A 17,131-nucleotide genomic window follows, 5' to 3' on the forward strand; every position below is an offset into this window, starting at 1 on the left:
CAGCAGAGGGACGCTGAGGGAAGTCTGGCTTGGTGGGTGGGGCCTGCTGCTCTCCAGCCCTGTCCACAAAGAGATGTCTTTGCTCTGTGTTGGTCGATGGGTCAATTCCCCCCACCGAGACTCCCCCTGCTGCTGACCTCTTGTTAAGTTGTGAAAAATAACTGATGTCCTGCCCTGAAGCATGCGGCTGAGGAGCTTTGTGAATATGCATGCCTGTGGGACCCTCAGCCCATCAGCACACAGGACATTTCCATTGCCCCAGAAGTTCCCACAATTCCCCACACACCCCAATCCATTCCCACCCCAAGTCCCAGAGGCAACTGTGTCCTTGGGTCTCCATACACAAGGGCCCCACACGGTGCACAGTCCTTCGCGTCTGGCCTCTCTCACTCAGCACGATGTCTGTGAGGTCACCCAGGTCTGTCATGCAGCAGAATTCGTTCCTCTTGGTTGCTGAGTGGTTTCCATTTGTGAGGGTTCAGCACGGGGTGTCCACCTGTCTTCCTGCTGATGGACTGTGCTTGGTTTCCAGTGCCTGGTGCTTGTGGATAACACTGCTGTGTTTGTGAGGAAAGGCTTTTCAGCACGTTTTCATTTTTCTTGGGTACACAGCAAGGAGTGGAAATACTGGGTGGTAGGGAGGAAGTAAGTTAACTTTGTAAGTAAGTGCCAAACGGCTTCCCTTAATGTTGGTACCATTTTACACACCCACAGGAGTTGGGCAATGCAGGGGAGTTCCTTTTTTTCACATCCTTGCTGTTATGGACTGAATGTTTGCGTCCTCCCCAAATTCATGCTGAAGCCCTGACCCCCGCAGTATGTCTGTATTTGAACTAAGGTTAGATGAGGCCATAAGAGCAGGGCCCTGATCCCACAGGATCTGTGCACTTCTTAGAGGAGACACCAGGGTTTCTGAGTTTCTTGCTCCATCAGGTGGTGGCACAGCAAGAGGGCGGCTATCTGAAAGCCAGGAAGAGTCCTCACCAGGAACAGAATCCATTTCCAAATAGATCTAAGAATCAGTTCATCCATTTCTAAAAAGGAAACCCTTCTAGGTCTATGTTTGCGGCTGCATGAAATCTATAGAGCGATTTGCGGACAACTGACAGTTGAGCAATACTGAGACTTTTGATTCACAAAATGGTCAATCGAAGTCTTTTTAATTTCTCTCAGCAATGTTTGGCAACTTTCAGGGTACAAGTGTTGCGCTTCCATTAAAATTTCTTAAGTATTTTAGGGTTTTGGATATTATTGCTACATTTTAAAATTTCATTTTCTGAGGTTTTGCTAGCATATACATATTATTTCGTATACTGGCCCTGTCTCTTGCATTCTGGTTAAATTCACTCTTGGTTCTAAGGACGCTTATGATCTTTTCATTTGTGAATACAGACGATTTTACTTCTTCTGTTCCACGCTTCAGGGCTTTTATTACTTTTTCTTGCTTTATTGCACAAGCTAAGATCTTTAATCCACTGTTAAATAGATGTGATGAGAGTGGACAGCCCTGTCTTGTTCCCAATCTTATGGGAAAAACATCTAGTCTTTCACCATGAAGTACGGTATTAGCTGTAGGTAGTTTATATACTTTTCTCAGGTTGAGGGATCTTTCCTTCTATTCCTATTTTGCTGAGAATTTTAAAAAATTGTTTAATTTTGTCAAATGCTTTTCCTACATTGACTGAGATGATCATATTGTTTCATAGCTTTCTCCCTTGATCTGGTATTTGATGAATGACATTAATTCATTCATGTCCAGCCATTCTTGCATTTTGGGGAAAATACCACGTGGTCTTGATGCATTATGCTTTTCAGGCACTGCTAGATTCACTGGCTAATAATTCATTAAAAAATTTCATGTCCGTGCTCCTGAAGAATTTGCTCTGTGATCTCATCTCCTTTTTTTTGACATGTCCTTTTCTTTGCCAGACTCAGGAAAATGAGTTGGGAAGGGTTCCCTCTCCTGTTTTCTGAATGACTGTGTATGGGATTCATATAATTTCTTCCTTAAATATTTTATAGAACTCATCAGGAAAAGATTCTGGGCCCAGGGTTTTCTCAGTAGGAAGGTGCTTTTTGTTTGTCTGTGTTAAGGATCTCAATTTATAGAACTACTCAAGATTCCTGTCTCTTCCTCTGTAAGAGTTGGTAATCTATGTTTTCGAAGGAATTTAACCATTTCCTTGAATTGCCCGTTATGTGCATAAAAGTTTCTCACTATTTCTCTGTGACTTTTTGTTTTGAAAGATTCTTCAGAAAAGCCGTAAAAATCGTCCGGCACTCGTGTATATCTGTCACCATTCATTCAAAACTATGAAACTGCCAACCTTCCTTGGGTTCTACCAGTTAACCCACTAATGTCCTTTTTCTGTACCAGGGGGACGTCCCAGGGTGCCACGTTCAATGTCGTGTTCCATGAGTCTGATGATTCCTCTGTCTTTAATTGCATCTCACGACTTTGATACTTGAGAATTCTGGTTAGTAATTCTGAAGACGTCCCTCAAGTGGGGTTTGTCTGATGTGTTCTCATGATTAGATTAGAACCATGCATTTTTGCAAGACTGCAACAGAAAGGATGCGGTGTCCTCGGAGCTCCTCCTATGCGCAGATCCCTTGTTTCTGTATCCTGACCCAGAATTCCAACAGGATTAGGAGTTGTGGGGATCCCTTACAGCCTGCCATCATCTTCCACTCCCAACAGTTGGCAAAGTGTCCCCCTTCTACTGGCCCTGTCTCCACACAGAAGGCCAGGCGGTTGGGGGCTTACCTCATGTGTTCCCCTCTGGACCCCCGTCCCACATTGTCGGTTGTCCCATGTGAAAATAGCTGTGTGTCCAGTGTCTAGCTGTTTACAGGCTGTGGGGTAGCCTGGGCCACCTGCCCCTGCCCACAGCACTGCAGAGGGGCAGCACAGTTCAGTACGCAGAAGCCCTGAGGATGGGGACCACACTGACCCCATGTCAGGCACCTGGGAGGAGCAGGCCTTCTGCAGCCAACTGTGTGGCTTTCTTTCCTTCTCCTTGGGCACCTTCACTGCAAAGCTCTGGGGAGCCCTTTGAGCCCACCCGTCTTTTGGGGCCTTCGAACCACTGCCAGACGACAGAAGCACAGCAATTTATGAGTGTTCAGAACCGTCATCCTCTAAGTGGATTCTGTGGCACCGGTTCTGACCTAGTAGCAGATGATCAGGGGATGGACACAGAGGCTTCGTCCATGGTCAGTTTAATGTCACCAGGTCTGCTGTGGTGTCTCACCCCTCACAGAGGGAGGGACATGTTGCTGCTGGCACTCTTTTTTTTGTCAAGTCAACTCTACTTTCTGCTTTCCACTGAAGGAAGATTAATAATATCCAACATACAGACTAAATCAAGTAATTATACCTTTTAGTGTACCTGATAATTTCTTATCCAGCTGGTGCTAACAGTCAATCAAAATGCCATAAAAAGTGCGTTAGAAGGTGCTAATGATCCACTGCACTCTGTCAGGCGTGGGGGGGTTTGTTCAACTCTTGACAGCGCAAACCTTGCACAGAACCGCCTGACAGCTCCGCCACCCAGAGCTCCATGCCCCAGCTGCCCCTCGCTTTATGTGTCCCACCAAACGAAACTGCCGTCCCAGTTTCGTTTGGTGGAGCCCCAAACAAAGTCCTCTGAAATACAGCTTTATCCTTTTTAAAGCCTGCAGAGGATAGAACCCAAAATCGAGTCCTAGATAGACAAGGAACCGATGCCTGCAAAGAATATCTGTGTGGTGGCTACAGAGAACTAATAATCTTAATATTTCATGACAAGGAACCATGAAAACAACTACATTTCTCATAAAATGAGAAAATGAATTTAGAGAAAGCGTCACACTTTATGGTGGAATCTGGACACACAATCACCCCAACACAGCATTTCCCAGTATCCATAGTTACTTACACCTGCAGAGGCTGGGAACTTTGCCAGCCACACCAGCTCCAAATGGGGTGCTTGCTAGGCTTCCACACACCCCTCTGCCCCTCTGCCCCTCTGGCTGGCACTGCCGCAGCCCCTGGGGGCCTGTTCACCACCCACACAACTGGACATGGCTGGTCGCACCGGGCCTGGGCCCTGGGACTGCTGTCCCCCATGAAGCTTGTCCCTCAGCATTCGGCTGCTTCCAGTGGCCCTGGGGCCCCCAGCCACCTGGCCACAGGCGCGGCAGTGAACCAAACCACAGACGGTCATCGTGCCAGGGTGAACGATGCTTCGAAATCCAAGAGGGAATCTGAAGTATATGCAAATGGGCTCCTGACAGTAACAGAAGGAACCAGGAAGGTGCATGCCCTTAAAATGCTGGTCCCACTCGGGGATGGCACGTCATCCCTTCACAGAGCAGATGTCGTCCGTCACTAGTTAAGAGCTAGGACTGGTCAATTCCTACATACGGATGCGAAAGTTGGACAGTGAGAAAGGTTGATAGGAACAGAAGATTCATTTGAAATAAGGTGTTGGAGGAGAGTTTTACGGATACCCTGGACCACTAGAAAGACAAACGAGTCCTAGAGCAAATTAAGCCAGAAACTTCGCTGCAGGCAAAACTGACAAAGCTGAAGCTGTCATTTGGGCACATCGTGAGAAGACAAGGCTCTTTGGAAAGGACAATAACATCTGGAAAAATAGAAGGCAGCTGGGAAAGAGGGAGACCAAATGCAGGATAGGTTGACTCCAGAAAAGAAGCCATGGGCAGGAGAGTGCAGGAGCTGCGCAGGGCCCCGCAGCGTCCCTCATTCACTGGGTCACCAGGAGGAAGAGGTGACTTGTGGGCACCTAATAACTGGTCAGGATGCAAGGGCGATGGAGCACAAGACAGATACAGGGAAGGAGGGCATCACATTAACGCCAGCTCCAGGGGTGTGAAAGCGCCGTGCTGAGTAGGGGGCGTGCAGGAGTGCATGCTCATAGACAAGACACGTGTACATTGAACACTCGAGGAATGGAACGGCCGCACAACTTCACAGGACCTCACCATGAAATACTAATTACACTGGAAAATGGGGACTTTGAGAGAGGACCAGCCAGGCCTGCCTGAGTCATTGATGGGACAGATGGATGCTGACCCCAGGAAGAGAGGGCAGGGCCTCCTGCCAGGGGTGCAGAACCTGAGGCTGGTCAGGGGCCCATCAGACAGCTGCAGTGTCGGGTCACAGGGCAGGAGAGACCACGGACCACCTGGACTGGAGGGGACCTGAGCGAGCCAGTCCGATGGATGGAGTTGCTTGCTCTCGGTCAGGTCAGGAACAAGTTCTCTGCCCTGTCCCCCACCAATTCTGCAAGTTTGTGATACTTGGTGTATCTATATGACAAGGTTTCTGATGGAAGCAAACTTAATATTTTATAATGATTTTAATAAAAATATTAAGATCTTATTTACAAAAGGCGAGAAGGGGAAGAGAGAGTGAAGGAAAGCCACCAAATCCTCTGTCCACAGCCGGAAGTCAAAAGAGACCACGTCACTACTGATTTTAAGGCTCAGGTAAGGGCTCTGAAAAACTTAGAGGGGGACTGTGAAATCAAAAGCAGGATGTGGAGTGGCCAGGTGGCTTAGTTGGTTAAAGTGCAAGCTCTTAACAACAAGGTTGCCAGTTCGATTCCCACTTGGGATGGTGGACTGCACCCCCCGCAACTAGATTGAAAACGGTGACTGGACTTGGAGCTGATGGGCCCTGGAAAAAACACACTGTTACCCAATAAAAAAATAAAATAAAAAAAGCAGGCGGTGCACTTCCAAAGGCTCTGTAGAAGAAAGAAGCTGAGGAATCCTCATCTTCAGGCCCCAGCAACAGAGCCTAAGAGGAGGGGAACACAGGTGAGCTGCACCGGTGCCGGGAAGAGCGCAGACCACACAGCTGCCACCGACAGGTCACACTGGGGTAAAGAGAACAGCTGAACACACTCCCCGAGCCCAATAAGCATGGCGTCCAAAAAGATGAACAGGCAGAAAGACAGAAATGGGGCCTTTCTGTGTGGCTTTCTCTGGGTGAGAATGACAGGTAGCATCGTGTCCTTCGTTACTGATTTAAAATGATATGAAAGGTTTCAGACATTCCAGAGACCACCAGAAGCGCCGGTGAAAAAGAGGCACCGAGAGGCTCCTCCCCACGAGTCTCCATGTGAACAGGTGTGGTTGTTGCCCACAGAAAATGGTCACGTAAAGGGCCAGAGGAGCCAGTGAAGCTTCCAGGGCTAAAGAGGCAGAAGGGGCCCAGCTGGCCCGGCCCAGCTGACGGGAGGACAGCGAGGCAGTGACTCATTTTTAGGACATTTCCCTCCAAATATTGCAACTAAAAGTTGTACTTACCGCTCCGAGCATGATTCTGAAAATCAGCCACCGAAATCCCCACAGAACGATCCGGGACGTGGGGGTCTCCCTGGGCAGTTGAGACAGAGTCCAAAGAGGGCACAGGAAAATTCCCAGGAACCCCGTTTCCAGCAGCTGGGACTCCCATCCTGAAATGGTAACAGTAAGAGAAAAAAGGGTCACATTAACCAGCTGGACATTCTCAGCAGAGAACTCCGAGGCCACCAGTGTGTACCCTGCCCCCATCAGGAGATGATTCTAGAAGTAGAAAGAAGCCCGGGCCGTGCTGGGATATGAGGCGGGCAGCTGGAACCACCTGGGTCCTGAGCTGTCAGCTGACAGAAGAGGGAAGCACAGAGTCGCAGGGCGCTCCGGCCATGACCAGGAAGGGCAGGAAGGGGAGACGGCAGTTGCCCCCCTTCTGGGGGCGTGGATGCAGAGCACAGCCCAGCCCCTCCAAGGCCCACCTGCACTGGGCACTCCCCCCCAACTTCCCTCGGAGACTCAGGAGAGAAAAAGGCAGAAAGCATCTACACTAGTTCTGTGAGATTTTAGATGTAGACCAATTGCTTACTTCAGGTCAAGGATTTCCTTCTTGGTGGTGGTTTCAGAAGACCTTTCCTTTCCAACTTGCTTCAAACTCCCTTTCTCTCAGCTAAGAATGGACTTTGTTCCGTATGTGACAGTTTCTCTAGTTTTATCTCTAGAATTTTCATTACATTGGACTCACTTAATTTGGGGTGCATTTTATAACACATGGGATTTTGATGGGCAGAACACAGAAGTGGCAGCAGTCACGGCTTCGAGGGTACTGATCTATGGACATGTCTCCTTGTTGAGAGAGCCCCCAAAGAACACCTGTTCTGATCCCTCCTCTCCTGGGTGATGAGAAAACTCAGGAACCGAGAGGCCCGTGCCCCTGGCAGTCTCATGAGCAGAGCAGGTGGCTCTGCGGGTTCGGGGCCGAGAGAAGACCAGGTTAGAATGCTGCCCAGGACTCCCGGAGGAGCCGACGCAGCGCTGCAGGTGTGGGGCCTGCGCTCTGTTCCATGGCGCAAAGCCTGCCTCACTCGCGCTCCCAAAAACCTCTCGTCAACTCCGAGATCCCACGTGGGCGAGCAGAGCCTTCCCCAGGCGCCGGGAGTGCCTTCGCTCATTGTCACCTCACTTTGCACAGATGTGATGAACGGAATTTTAATACGCAGTTTGAGTGACACCAATCAAAGTGATATGCAAATGGCAGAGCCCAGAGACTGCCTAAGTGCCAGGAAGCAGGTGACGGGGGAGTCAAGGGATGGGACAGGCTGTCACCTTAGGGACGTGCGTGTATTGGCAGGTCACCTGGCCCTCCTGCCTCTTAGACCTACTGAAACATTCCTTAGCCTGCTGGGGTGCACGGGAAAGTGGACGCCTTGGGCAGAGGTGTGCGGGCTTCCTACTGTGGAACCCTTTCCACCCCCACCCGCCCCCCATCTCACTGGAGCTGCCGTATTGCTGGCCGATGGCCCTCTGGACATAAGCGCTCGCTGATACCGCCGGGGAGGAAAGGGTCGCCTGCAGACCCACCTGCTTCTGCTTTCTTCGCTTGGATCTGGTCGAATTTCAGCAGCTGTGCTGTCTGCACAAGGAACACCATTGTTCTCTGCTTCAGTGTGGTGGGGAGGCGTCCCCAGAAAAACAAATGCCCAGTGCGCTGCCAGGGTGGCTTCCCGAGCCTGAGAGGCCGTCCGTGAGCCTGCGGATGGCACAGTGCACGCTGAAGACGTGCTCAGGACCAGGCAAAAGCTGACCTGAATGCAGTCAGCAGGCTCTGCTGGTTGCCACTCAGTTATAGCCCTGCTCATGGGTGCCAGTGCCTCTCAGCTGGTGCTCAGAGCCTTTTGGGAGGTGGGGTGAGGGGTGGTCAAGATATCTGGTCCTTTTACTCAGCGTGCAAACACCTACTTAATAGTCTCACTTCCACGGTGGCCCTGGGAGGGTCCGTCCCACTGGCTGTGTCTCGGGCACGGTGCTGGCATGGCAGTACCTCCAGTGGCTTTGGGGGTGACGGTTGTTCACAGACACCCACAAGGAAGCCATGGAGCGTGAGCTACACCAGCCTGTTTTTGGAACTATCACTTCAATGGCTGCTGGCTCATTTAAAAAAACAGACCAGCCCCAAACGAGCCACACTAGGGAAGTTTCTGCATAAAACTGAAGAAAAAATGCCTCCAGTTGTGAGACTGAGGAATCGGGCACCCAGCAGCGGACACTTGGCGACAGTGGCCATTGGGGCAAAGTGTCCGGGCAGCTCCCTGTGCTGCATTTGCCCTTTTCTAAGGACCAGCGGGCCCACTGTCTCCAGGGTGTCCTCAGACAGGCAATGGGGGCAGGGAAGCCAGAGTCACCTCGCCTGACCCTGACAGGACAGTGACCCTTGATGCAGGAATGACCACAGCTCAGGACCAGCTGTCGTCTATGGCCTCCAGGTCTGAGGGTGGCCACAGCCCCTTGCCTTGTGGTCAGTGCCTTGCAGGTTAAGACCAGCTGTGGCCGTGTAGACTCAAGTGGTCAGAACAGGTGGACACTCTCCTCCCGGTTTGCATGTTTAAATAAAACTCCTTGGAACTGGGCACAGGACACATGGCTCGTGTCTGCAGGGCAGCTGGATGTGCGATCTGAGGAAAGACCCCATAAAACATGCTGAATTTAGACCCTCGGCCTCCTGGCCCAACTTTGGACCTGCGGGGTCCCAGCTTGGGGCACCTGCTGCCCAAATAAAACCAACCAAGTAATGGTGCTGATGCCTCTTCTCTCTCTACTTAGGGGCAAGTGAAGAGTGAAGATATTTTTCTATTGAAGATCCAGAAAGTTCACCAAGAGGCCTGACCTGTGCCTGGCAACTTGCAGCACCGGCGAGTGGACGGTGGACAGCATGGCTCCCTCAAGATGGAGAGCGCGGTGGGGGCACCGTCCCGACTGCTCCTCATGGGGGAGAATTTTTTTTTAATAGATTTTATTGGGCAATTGGGGGAGGGGAACAGCGTTGGGGAATTGGGGAAGGGGGACAGACAAGTTGCTCTCCTTTTTGTTCTTCAGTCTAGTTGTGGAAGACGTCGCTTCACTGGCCCATGTTGGTATTGTGATCATTGCGTTCTTCCCGGGTGAGGCAGATCAGTCGCACCATTGGACGGCCACTCACAGCGGCTCACGGTAGCTCATGGCAGCCCACTGCAGCCTACGCCATCGCCGGCCACTCATGACAGCCTAGCTCCAGATCCTGCTGTTCACCATCTTAGCTGTAGAGGGCGCAGTGTCACTGGCCCTCATGTGGTATCTGAACCGGGGCCCTGCTGCTTAGAGCTGGCATCCAAAGCCAACTCTTAACCAACGCGCCACTCGGCCGGCCTGCAGGGAAGATTCTTGATGACCTACTGCTCTGGAGGGAAAGTAGAGATGAGGAAGCCAGCAGACATGCTCCAGCTGACAAGGGGGCCGGGCTGCTGGCTGGAGGGCTCCAGGGGTCACCCAGAGTCAAGGTCAACACAGACTGAGCCACCTCTGACCCAGGAGGGAAACAGTGTCTAAAACAACGTTTCAGAGGGAGGTGGGAGCCACCCAGATGGCCTCTAAAAAAACCCCAAAAGCCAACTGAGCCCTCGTTACCTTCTTCAAAACTATTATAGTTACTTAGAAAGAGTAATTAAATTTCGCATGTATGGATCCTTCAGAAATGACAGCCACCATCCATGTTAGAAGTAGGAACCCATTAGCTTCACGTTAAAATCAGGGGAAATGGAGAAAAGCACTCCCCTCCTGACGGGCTGTCACTCCTGTGCCAAGCCCCCCACCCTCGGCCGCCCGGGGCTTCTAATGACACCCTGGAGACCACTTGAGCTCTTAAAAGTTATTTTCTTGATCTTTATGGGCTGTGTGCTAGGATGGAAAGTTCTGGAGTGGCACACCACATCTTGTCTGCAGTCGCTGACATGGCAAGATGGGCCTTGGGGATAAGGAAGCGCTCTGACACAGACATGGGCGACCCTGCCCCCCACAGGTGTGGCATGGCACCTTGCTTTGTCACAGAGCACCAGACCCTGTACAAATGCAGAGCCCACTGGACGGGAGGTAGGGCTCAGGAGAGCCGATGCATGAGACGTGCACATCGACGGGTGGGTGCCAGCAGCTGGAGCACAATGCGTTGGCCTGTCCTTGGTACCCTCTGTGCTGGCGGATGGTTCTGGGCCCTGCTCACACCTCCGCCCTGCCTCACAGTGGACATGTTTTGAGGTCCAACGGGCCAGCACTGGCTCCTGGGGAGGGCTGGGCAGGGGAGCCCAGGCAGCACGTGGTACGCAAGGTGGTGGGATGAGGTGGGCTGCTTGGACCTCACTCATTGTGACACCAGGTGCTGTTCACTCTGATCCCTGGGTCCCCCCTCAGCCGACTGCAAACAGACTCTGCAGACGATAAGCTAAAGAGGGCCTCCTGGGTCTGTGCCCGAAATATAGGGCCTGGCTTCTTGCACTGTGCCATTAGGAGGGAGGCAGGTGCCAGCCCCGAGTCCCAAGGAATGTCACAGCCTTGTCTGTGGTCATGAACGTATGGCCTCTGGGCCCCACTTCTCCTGTGTCTGACTCTGGGGAAAGTAACTTCGGTGATAACGTCTGCAGGGTGCACGCTTCAAAGATATGGGCTCTGATCTCGGCCTGTCCTTGGGAAGTCCTGCGGGCTCCCAGCAGCACATGAAGTCATGGAAGATCAAGGGAAGAGCCTTTCTTCCCAGGTGGCCCAGGGTTCAGGCTGTGCCTTCACTAATCCTGACCACACCTGAGTGGTTTCTGCTACTCTGTGCTCTCCCGCAACATGGCTGTTCCGCAAAGCCTCACTTTAGAGTTTTAAATTCTGCTGCTCAGCATGTGTGATAAAGTGCCCGTTAAGGAAAGCAGTGCATTTTGAAAGCAGACCAGGGGTCAAGTGCAGGTGCCCGGCCTGCAGCCTGGCACATAGAAGCGGTTAACCCCGCACTGGATCAGGCCCAGAGCAGCCTCTCGCAGAGGCCAGCTGGGGCCCTAACTCCACTGGTGTGGAGCCCTGCATTAGTGAGGAAGGGACACTTCTATTGCGGTGTGTCTGTCTGAGAGCTGGGTCTGGGGTGGCAGTCAGGGGCCGCACAGCAGCCGGGAGGAAGGGGAGGGGAAGAAAGGGGAGATCCCGATACTGTCTATGAACCAGCCCGTCTTTCTGGCAGTCACCCAGGTTGGACCTGGGAGAGCCGCCGCCTGCCTGGTTACTGCTGCAAACACCGCTGTTGTGACGGGCACGATGCCCCCACTGATAGGCTAAGACACTTTCCTCTTTCATTGAGACCAAATACAAAACGAGATCAGGTAAAAACAAAAACATAAGGGAGGCTAAGACAAAATTTGAAAGAAAACTTCGGCCAGTGTTTAAAAACAGCATCCCGTGACTGAGCACCCATCTTGCCAGTCGGCGGGAAAGATGTATTTCTGCCTTTTCCTCACCTGGACAGAGCCACTCGGCTACCTGCCCAGCCTGTGCAGCAGAGGTCAGGAATCCACACCCAGCCTGCTCTTTTCACCCTACAGCCACCTCCAAACACATTCACCATGGCAACCAGTTACAGCCAAGAGACACCACGTGTGTGGCTGCAGGGGAGGGCACCGTTTGAGGGGCTTTGCCCAGGCCCACTGACCCCTTTGTCTTTAGAGCCACCCTTGCCCTAAGTGGTCACACTGTGGCCCATCCTGCATCCTCAGGGGGCAGGAGGTACTGAGGTCAGCCCTACTCCAGAAGATGAGGCTCCTGCCTGTTTCCCCGGCCTGGGCCCCACTCACTCCTGCTGGGCCTGGTGTGGAGCCTCCTGTGCCCGGCCCCCGGCCCACAGGACTTGCTCAGAGCCAGGTCAGCACAGGCATCCTCCACAACCAGCCTGAGCTGGATGGGCCCCTGGATGAGGGCCCTGTCTGTTCCTTCTCCTGGTCACTTCTCACATCAGGAGAAGGTGGCACGTGGCTCTTCTGCTGTTGGGCAGCCCACGACAACCCTGAGGACAGAGCCTGACCACTAAAACAAGCCAGCCTAGAAGGAGGACTTCACATTTCAGCCAACAGGGATTTCAGCCTGAGATCAGGTCATAAATGGAAGCACATTTTCTAGCAAGTAGACATTTTCGAAAGAGTGGGTAAAAGCCTTTTACTTCATGCTTCAAATAAAATCATTTTAAATTGCATGCTCCCAACTAGGAGGCGTTTAGCAAATTGTGAATATGTGTTTTAAGGATGTCCTTGGGCACTGTAGGGAACAGGAAGTGACCTGTGTAACCCACGCACCAGCCTGGCAACGACCCTCCACCCACTGCACTTTGTCACGGTGCTGGCTAATATTCAGTTGCTGTGGCAACCAGACTTCCTAGCCCCAGGTGTTCCCTGTTGCTCAGATCTATGCAGGTGTCACCAGCTAGCCCCCAAACAAAATCCATAGTAATGACCTTAGCTAGCTCATTGGTTTTGGATAAATATGAAAGTGCTTCCTGTCAACGGAAATTAGACTTAGCGACAGGTTTTTTAGGATTAATATATTCCAAATATTTAACATATATCAGGCTGAAGGGCACAGTGTATTACCATTTCTTTGTCTTCTGTTTCCTGCGCATGAAAATGAGCTGAAGCTTGTCTCAGGGTAACTTGTAAGAGTCCTATGAAGTGCTGGTCAGCACCGCCCATGGGGCTGTCTGACCACGGGAATGCTCTGGTTCTGCTCATGCTGTCCAGGCCCAGGGGCCACACGGGGCTGGTGCATCTGCTCAGAGGCACCATGCCCACAGGCCCGGGGTGGAGCGGGCGGGTCCATTCCAGCACTGCAGCTGGCTGAGCCCCTGTGCCCATGCACAGAGGGCTCTGTGCCGACGGAAGTGGGTGTCACCTTCACCCCGCATAACCTTAAAGGATGACCTGTTTCCCCTCACAGCTTTTCCAGATCTTCCCACACTATTAGTGAACACCATTTCTGGGCATCCTCCATGCAGCTAACGGGCACACACTTGTCACGAGGAAAGGCGGGGCCTGGCTTATGGGAGAGGCCAGTGTGTCCAGATATTATGTAAATGCACCAGCTTGTAAGAAATAACAGGGAGGGCCAGCTTATCATTAAAACAGGAGGGAATGATACACATACCTCCACCTGGCACGTGCGTAGGTCAGAGGTCAGGGTGGCACTCCAGCCCCTGCCCCACACAGATGCCGTCTCCACTGGGAGTCACTGCAGTGGACACACCAGCATCCTTCCTTCCCTCTCCACACCTTGATTTGTCCACATGTCCTAATAAGTAGACGCACCTTGCTGACTGGCTTCACACACCTTTGAAAGCGAGGTGTCTCTGACCACCCAGCGAGGTCAGCAATGCCAGGCAGCTCCTGGGCCTGGAGACTGGGATGGCCGCTGAGGGGTAGTCCACCCCACAGCCACACTGGGCAGTGTGTGTACCCCATGAGGGGAGGAGCGGGCACCTTGGCCACAGAACCGGCACCTGATGTGCATGGTCAGCAGCCAGTCTCATTCAGAGGTCCCTTGCAAAGGAGCCTTGGATGGTGATTCAGCGACTCTGAGAGGGGCAGTAACATCCTTGGGCATCACCTCCTTGATGCCAACAGGAGGAATTGCCAGAAATGCTTTCTTCTAGAAGGATCAATGTACAGGAGAGGATCAGGCTTCAGCTAAGTCAGCTGATGTGAGTCATCACAGGAAAACGGCACATGAGTGACCCACAGAGAGACCCGCAGGGCAAGAATGAAGCTGACCAGTGCCCCACTGACTGTCTCACTCACCCCTCTGCTCTGCCCTGGGATCTTCTCCCTTACTGCTGGCCTGGGCCCACCTTAGGGCTCTGCCCCCATTGCCCCATCCCTATGGCCCTTTGTTAAGTCTCTGCTCAGATGCCACCTTCTCAGGAATGCCTTCCCTGGATATAACATTTACACCTGGGCCTCAGTCCATCCCGGCACTGCCTACCCAGCAACACTCTCAGCACACCACATACTGCGTATCTCACTTATTTCTATTCACCATTTCATTCAGCACCCAAAACAGAAGCTCCAAGCAGATAAGGTAAAGCCTCCATAATCAAGGATGTAAAGGAAAATATGCTCACAAGGATAAACAGATGGGAAAACTGAGCAGAGAGACAGAACTATAAAAAAAAGAACCAAACCAATTCTAGAACTGAAACATAAAATATCTGAAATTAAATTTTATTAGATGAGCTATTAAGAGCAGATAAAGACAGAATAAAAAGGTAGTGAACATAAAGATAGATCCACCAAAGTTATTCAATCTGAACAGACTTAAAATAAAAAGGACTGAACAACAAAAGAATAGACCCTCAGGAACTGACGGAACAACACTGAAAGGTCTAACGTATGTGTAACAGGAATCTTAGCAGGAAAATAAAATGGGGCAGAAAAAAACTTTGAAAAAATACTGGCAAAAATTATCCAAATTTGATAAAAGACAAATTACAGATTTAAAAACCTCAGGGAACCAGAAGCTGGATAACACGCATCCACCAAAGGCCACATATAGGCACACCGCAGTGAAACTGCTGTAAGCCAAGCACAAAACCTCCAAGGCAGCCAGAGAGAAATAAGGCCTGACATTTAGAGAACCACAAGAGGAGTGGCAGCTGACTTCTTGTCAGAAACAATGCAGTCTTCCATCTGATGGAACTGTCTGATCTTGAGATGAGAGCCCAAACTCCATATATATACATATATATATGGAGAGAAAGAGAGAGAGAGAGAGAGAGAGAGAGAGAGAGAGAGAGAGAGAGAGTGAGTATTGGGGAACAATGTGTTTTTCCAGGACCCATCAACTCCAAGTCAAGTAGTTGTTTCAACCTAATTGTGGAGGGTGCAGCTCAGTGACCCACGTGGGGATCGAACCGGCAACCTTGGTGTTATGAGCCTACACTCTAACCACCTGAGCTAACCGGTTGCCCCTCCATAAGCTTTTCAAACAGCAAGATACCCCAACTGTTTGCAGAGGGAGTAAGTTGCACATTATCAGAGGTGTAGAGAGGAAATAAAGCATTTGAGTGATCCCAGTCACAGGTATGAAGGGAAACATCCCTGACCCCAGTCAGCGGAATGTATCAGGCTGTTTGTCTAAGTACAGCCAAGCCAGACTGTTGTCCATCACAAGCCGCGTAAAACGCACTCAATTAAAACACAGGCTATTTTCTTCTGGACATAAATCAAAGAGGTAAGATTGTGACTTAAGTGCCTGTATTAATAACAACAAACAGATGGAAAACATATTACCCATTATTATAAAGAAATGGAGCCTATACATGCGAAAGCACGAGAAGCTTCCCTAATATTAACCATCTAAGGTCTGCTTTGATTTGGGGCATTTTGATCTCGTTTTGCAGACATGCTGAATCCTCCAGCTGTCACTCACACACATAACTATGGCCCTCCCCCACTGGCCACTGAAACCAAGGGTCTCTTGTATGGAGTGGATGGGACATGATAGAGAGGTGTCACTGAGCGGGCCTTTTGGGAAGTCAGCCAAGCTTGGCAGGAAGCAGACTGTCGCTCCACAGGGGAGCAGCAGACACAGGCGCGCAGTCCTTCAAGTTCTCACGTGGACTCAAGTCTTGGAACTGATAATAGTCCTACCTCTGCGCTAGTGAGAGTGGTGGCTAGGCGGGGGCATGAGGGAACTTTCGGGGGTGATGGCAGTTTTCTGTATCTTGAGGAGTTTGGATTCCACAGTGTATACGAAGTCAGACAATTACGTTCGAGAACTTATCCTAGAAAAAGTGCTCCATACCTCATTGCTGAATATCACTACGGTCACCTTCGAAGTGCTCCCCTTGGGAAGCTATGCAGCGATGCCAGCGCCTAGTCCACCCTTCAAAGCCATTTTGAAACTCTTTTTCTGGAATGGCTATCAGAGCTGTCATCATGTTACCCTTGATGTCCTGAATATCATCAAAATATCTTCTTTTCAATATTTCCTTTACCTTCATTGGGGGCCAGATCCGGTGAGTAGGGGCGGGAGGGTGTTCCAACACAGTTCTTTGTTTACTGGCTAAAAACTCCCTCACTGGCAGTGCCGTGTGAGCTGGTGCATTGTCGTGATGCAAGAGCCATGAATTGTTGGCACAAAGTTCAGGTCATCTAACTTTTTCACACAGCCCTTTTCAGCACTTCCAAATAGTAAACTTGGTTAACTGTTTGTCCAGTTGGTACAAATTCATAATGAATAATCCCTCTGATACCAAAAAAGGCTAGCAACAACATTGCTGCAACAAGTTTGTGAACTTAATTGTCAGATCTCACACATGTCAAAACTCTAAAAACATACACTTATGAAGTACACTTTTTATTGTGTGACTTCTGCATCCAGGGGGGAAAAAAACCTAAACATGCACTGAGCTCCAGTTAATGATCTGCATGCTGCCATCTGTAGTGCTTAGGGGCAAGTGCATGGGTATCTGGTGTTTACTCTGAAATGCATCAAAATACACGACGGGTTGGTGGATGGACAGAGAGATGAATAGACTAGTTTACATAACAGAAAAATAAAGTAAAATATAAGCTGTAGAATCTAGGTGGTCCATTTATCGGTTTTTACTATACAATGCTTTTGACTTTTTTTATGATTGAAAATTTTCACAGTGCGCTTTATAAAATCCTATTCAACACCATAGTGGAGGTCTTATCCACTGCAAAAATGACAAAGAAATAAAAGCTATAAGGTTTGAAGTGGAAGAAAATGACTTCCTACATAGAAATTTTTTTTTTAA

The 17,131-nt window shown here is 50.5% G+C and overlaps 1 protein-coding gene across 1 annotated transcript in view; it reads right to left on the reverse strand.

The window, feature by feature from the left end:
* The window catches only part of LMF1 (lipase maturation factor 1), a 108,038-nt gene that overhangs the window by 42,377 nt on the left and 48,530 nt on the right, over nt 1-17,131 (reverse strand). The window contains exon 4 of the mRNA XM_019648660.1: nt 6,322-6,470. Coding sequence (XP_019504205.1) covers nt 6,322-6,470 — 149 coding nt within the window. The remainder of the gene's footprint in view (nt 1-6,321; nt 6,471-17,131) is intronic.

Source organism: Hipposideros armiger, unplaced genomic scaffold, assembly GCF_001890085.2.
Source record: "Hipposideros armiger isolate ML-2016 unplaced genomic scaffold, ASM189008v1 scaffold_126, whole genome shotgun sequence".
In the NCBI taxonomy this organism is placed as follows: domain Eukaryota; kingdom Metazoa; phylum Chordata; class Mammalia; order Chiroptera; family Hipposideridae; genus Hipposideros; species Hipposideros armiger.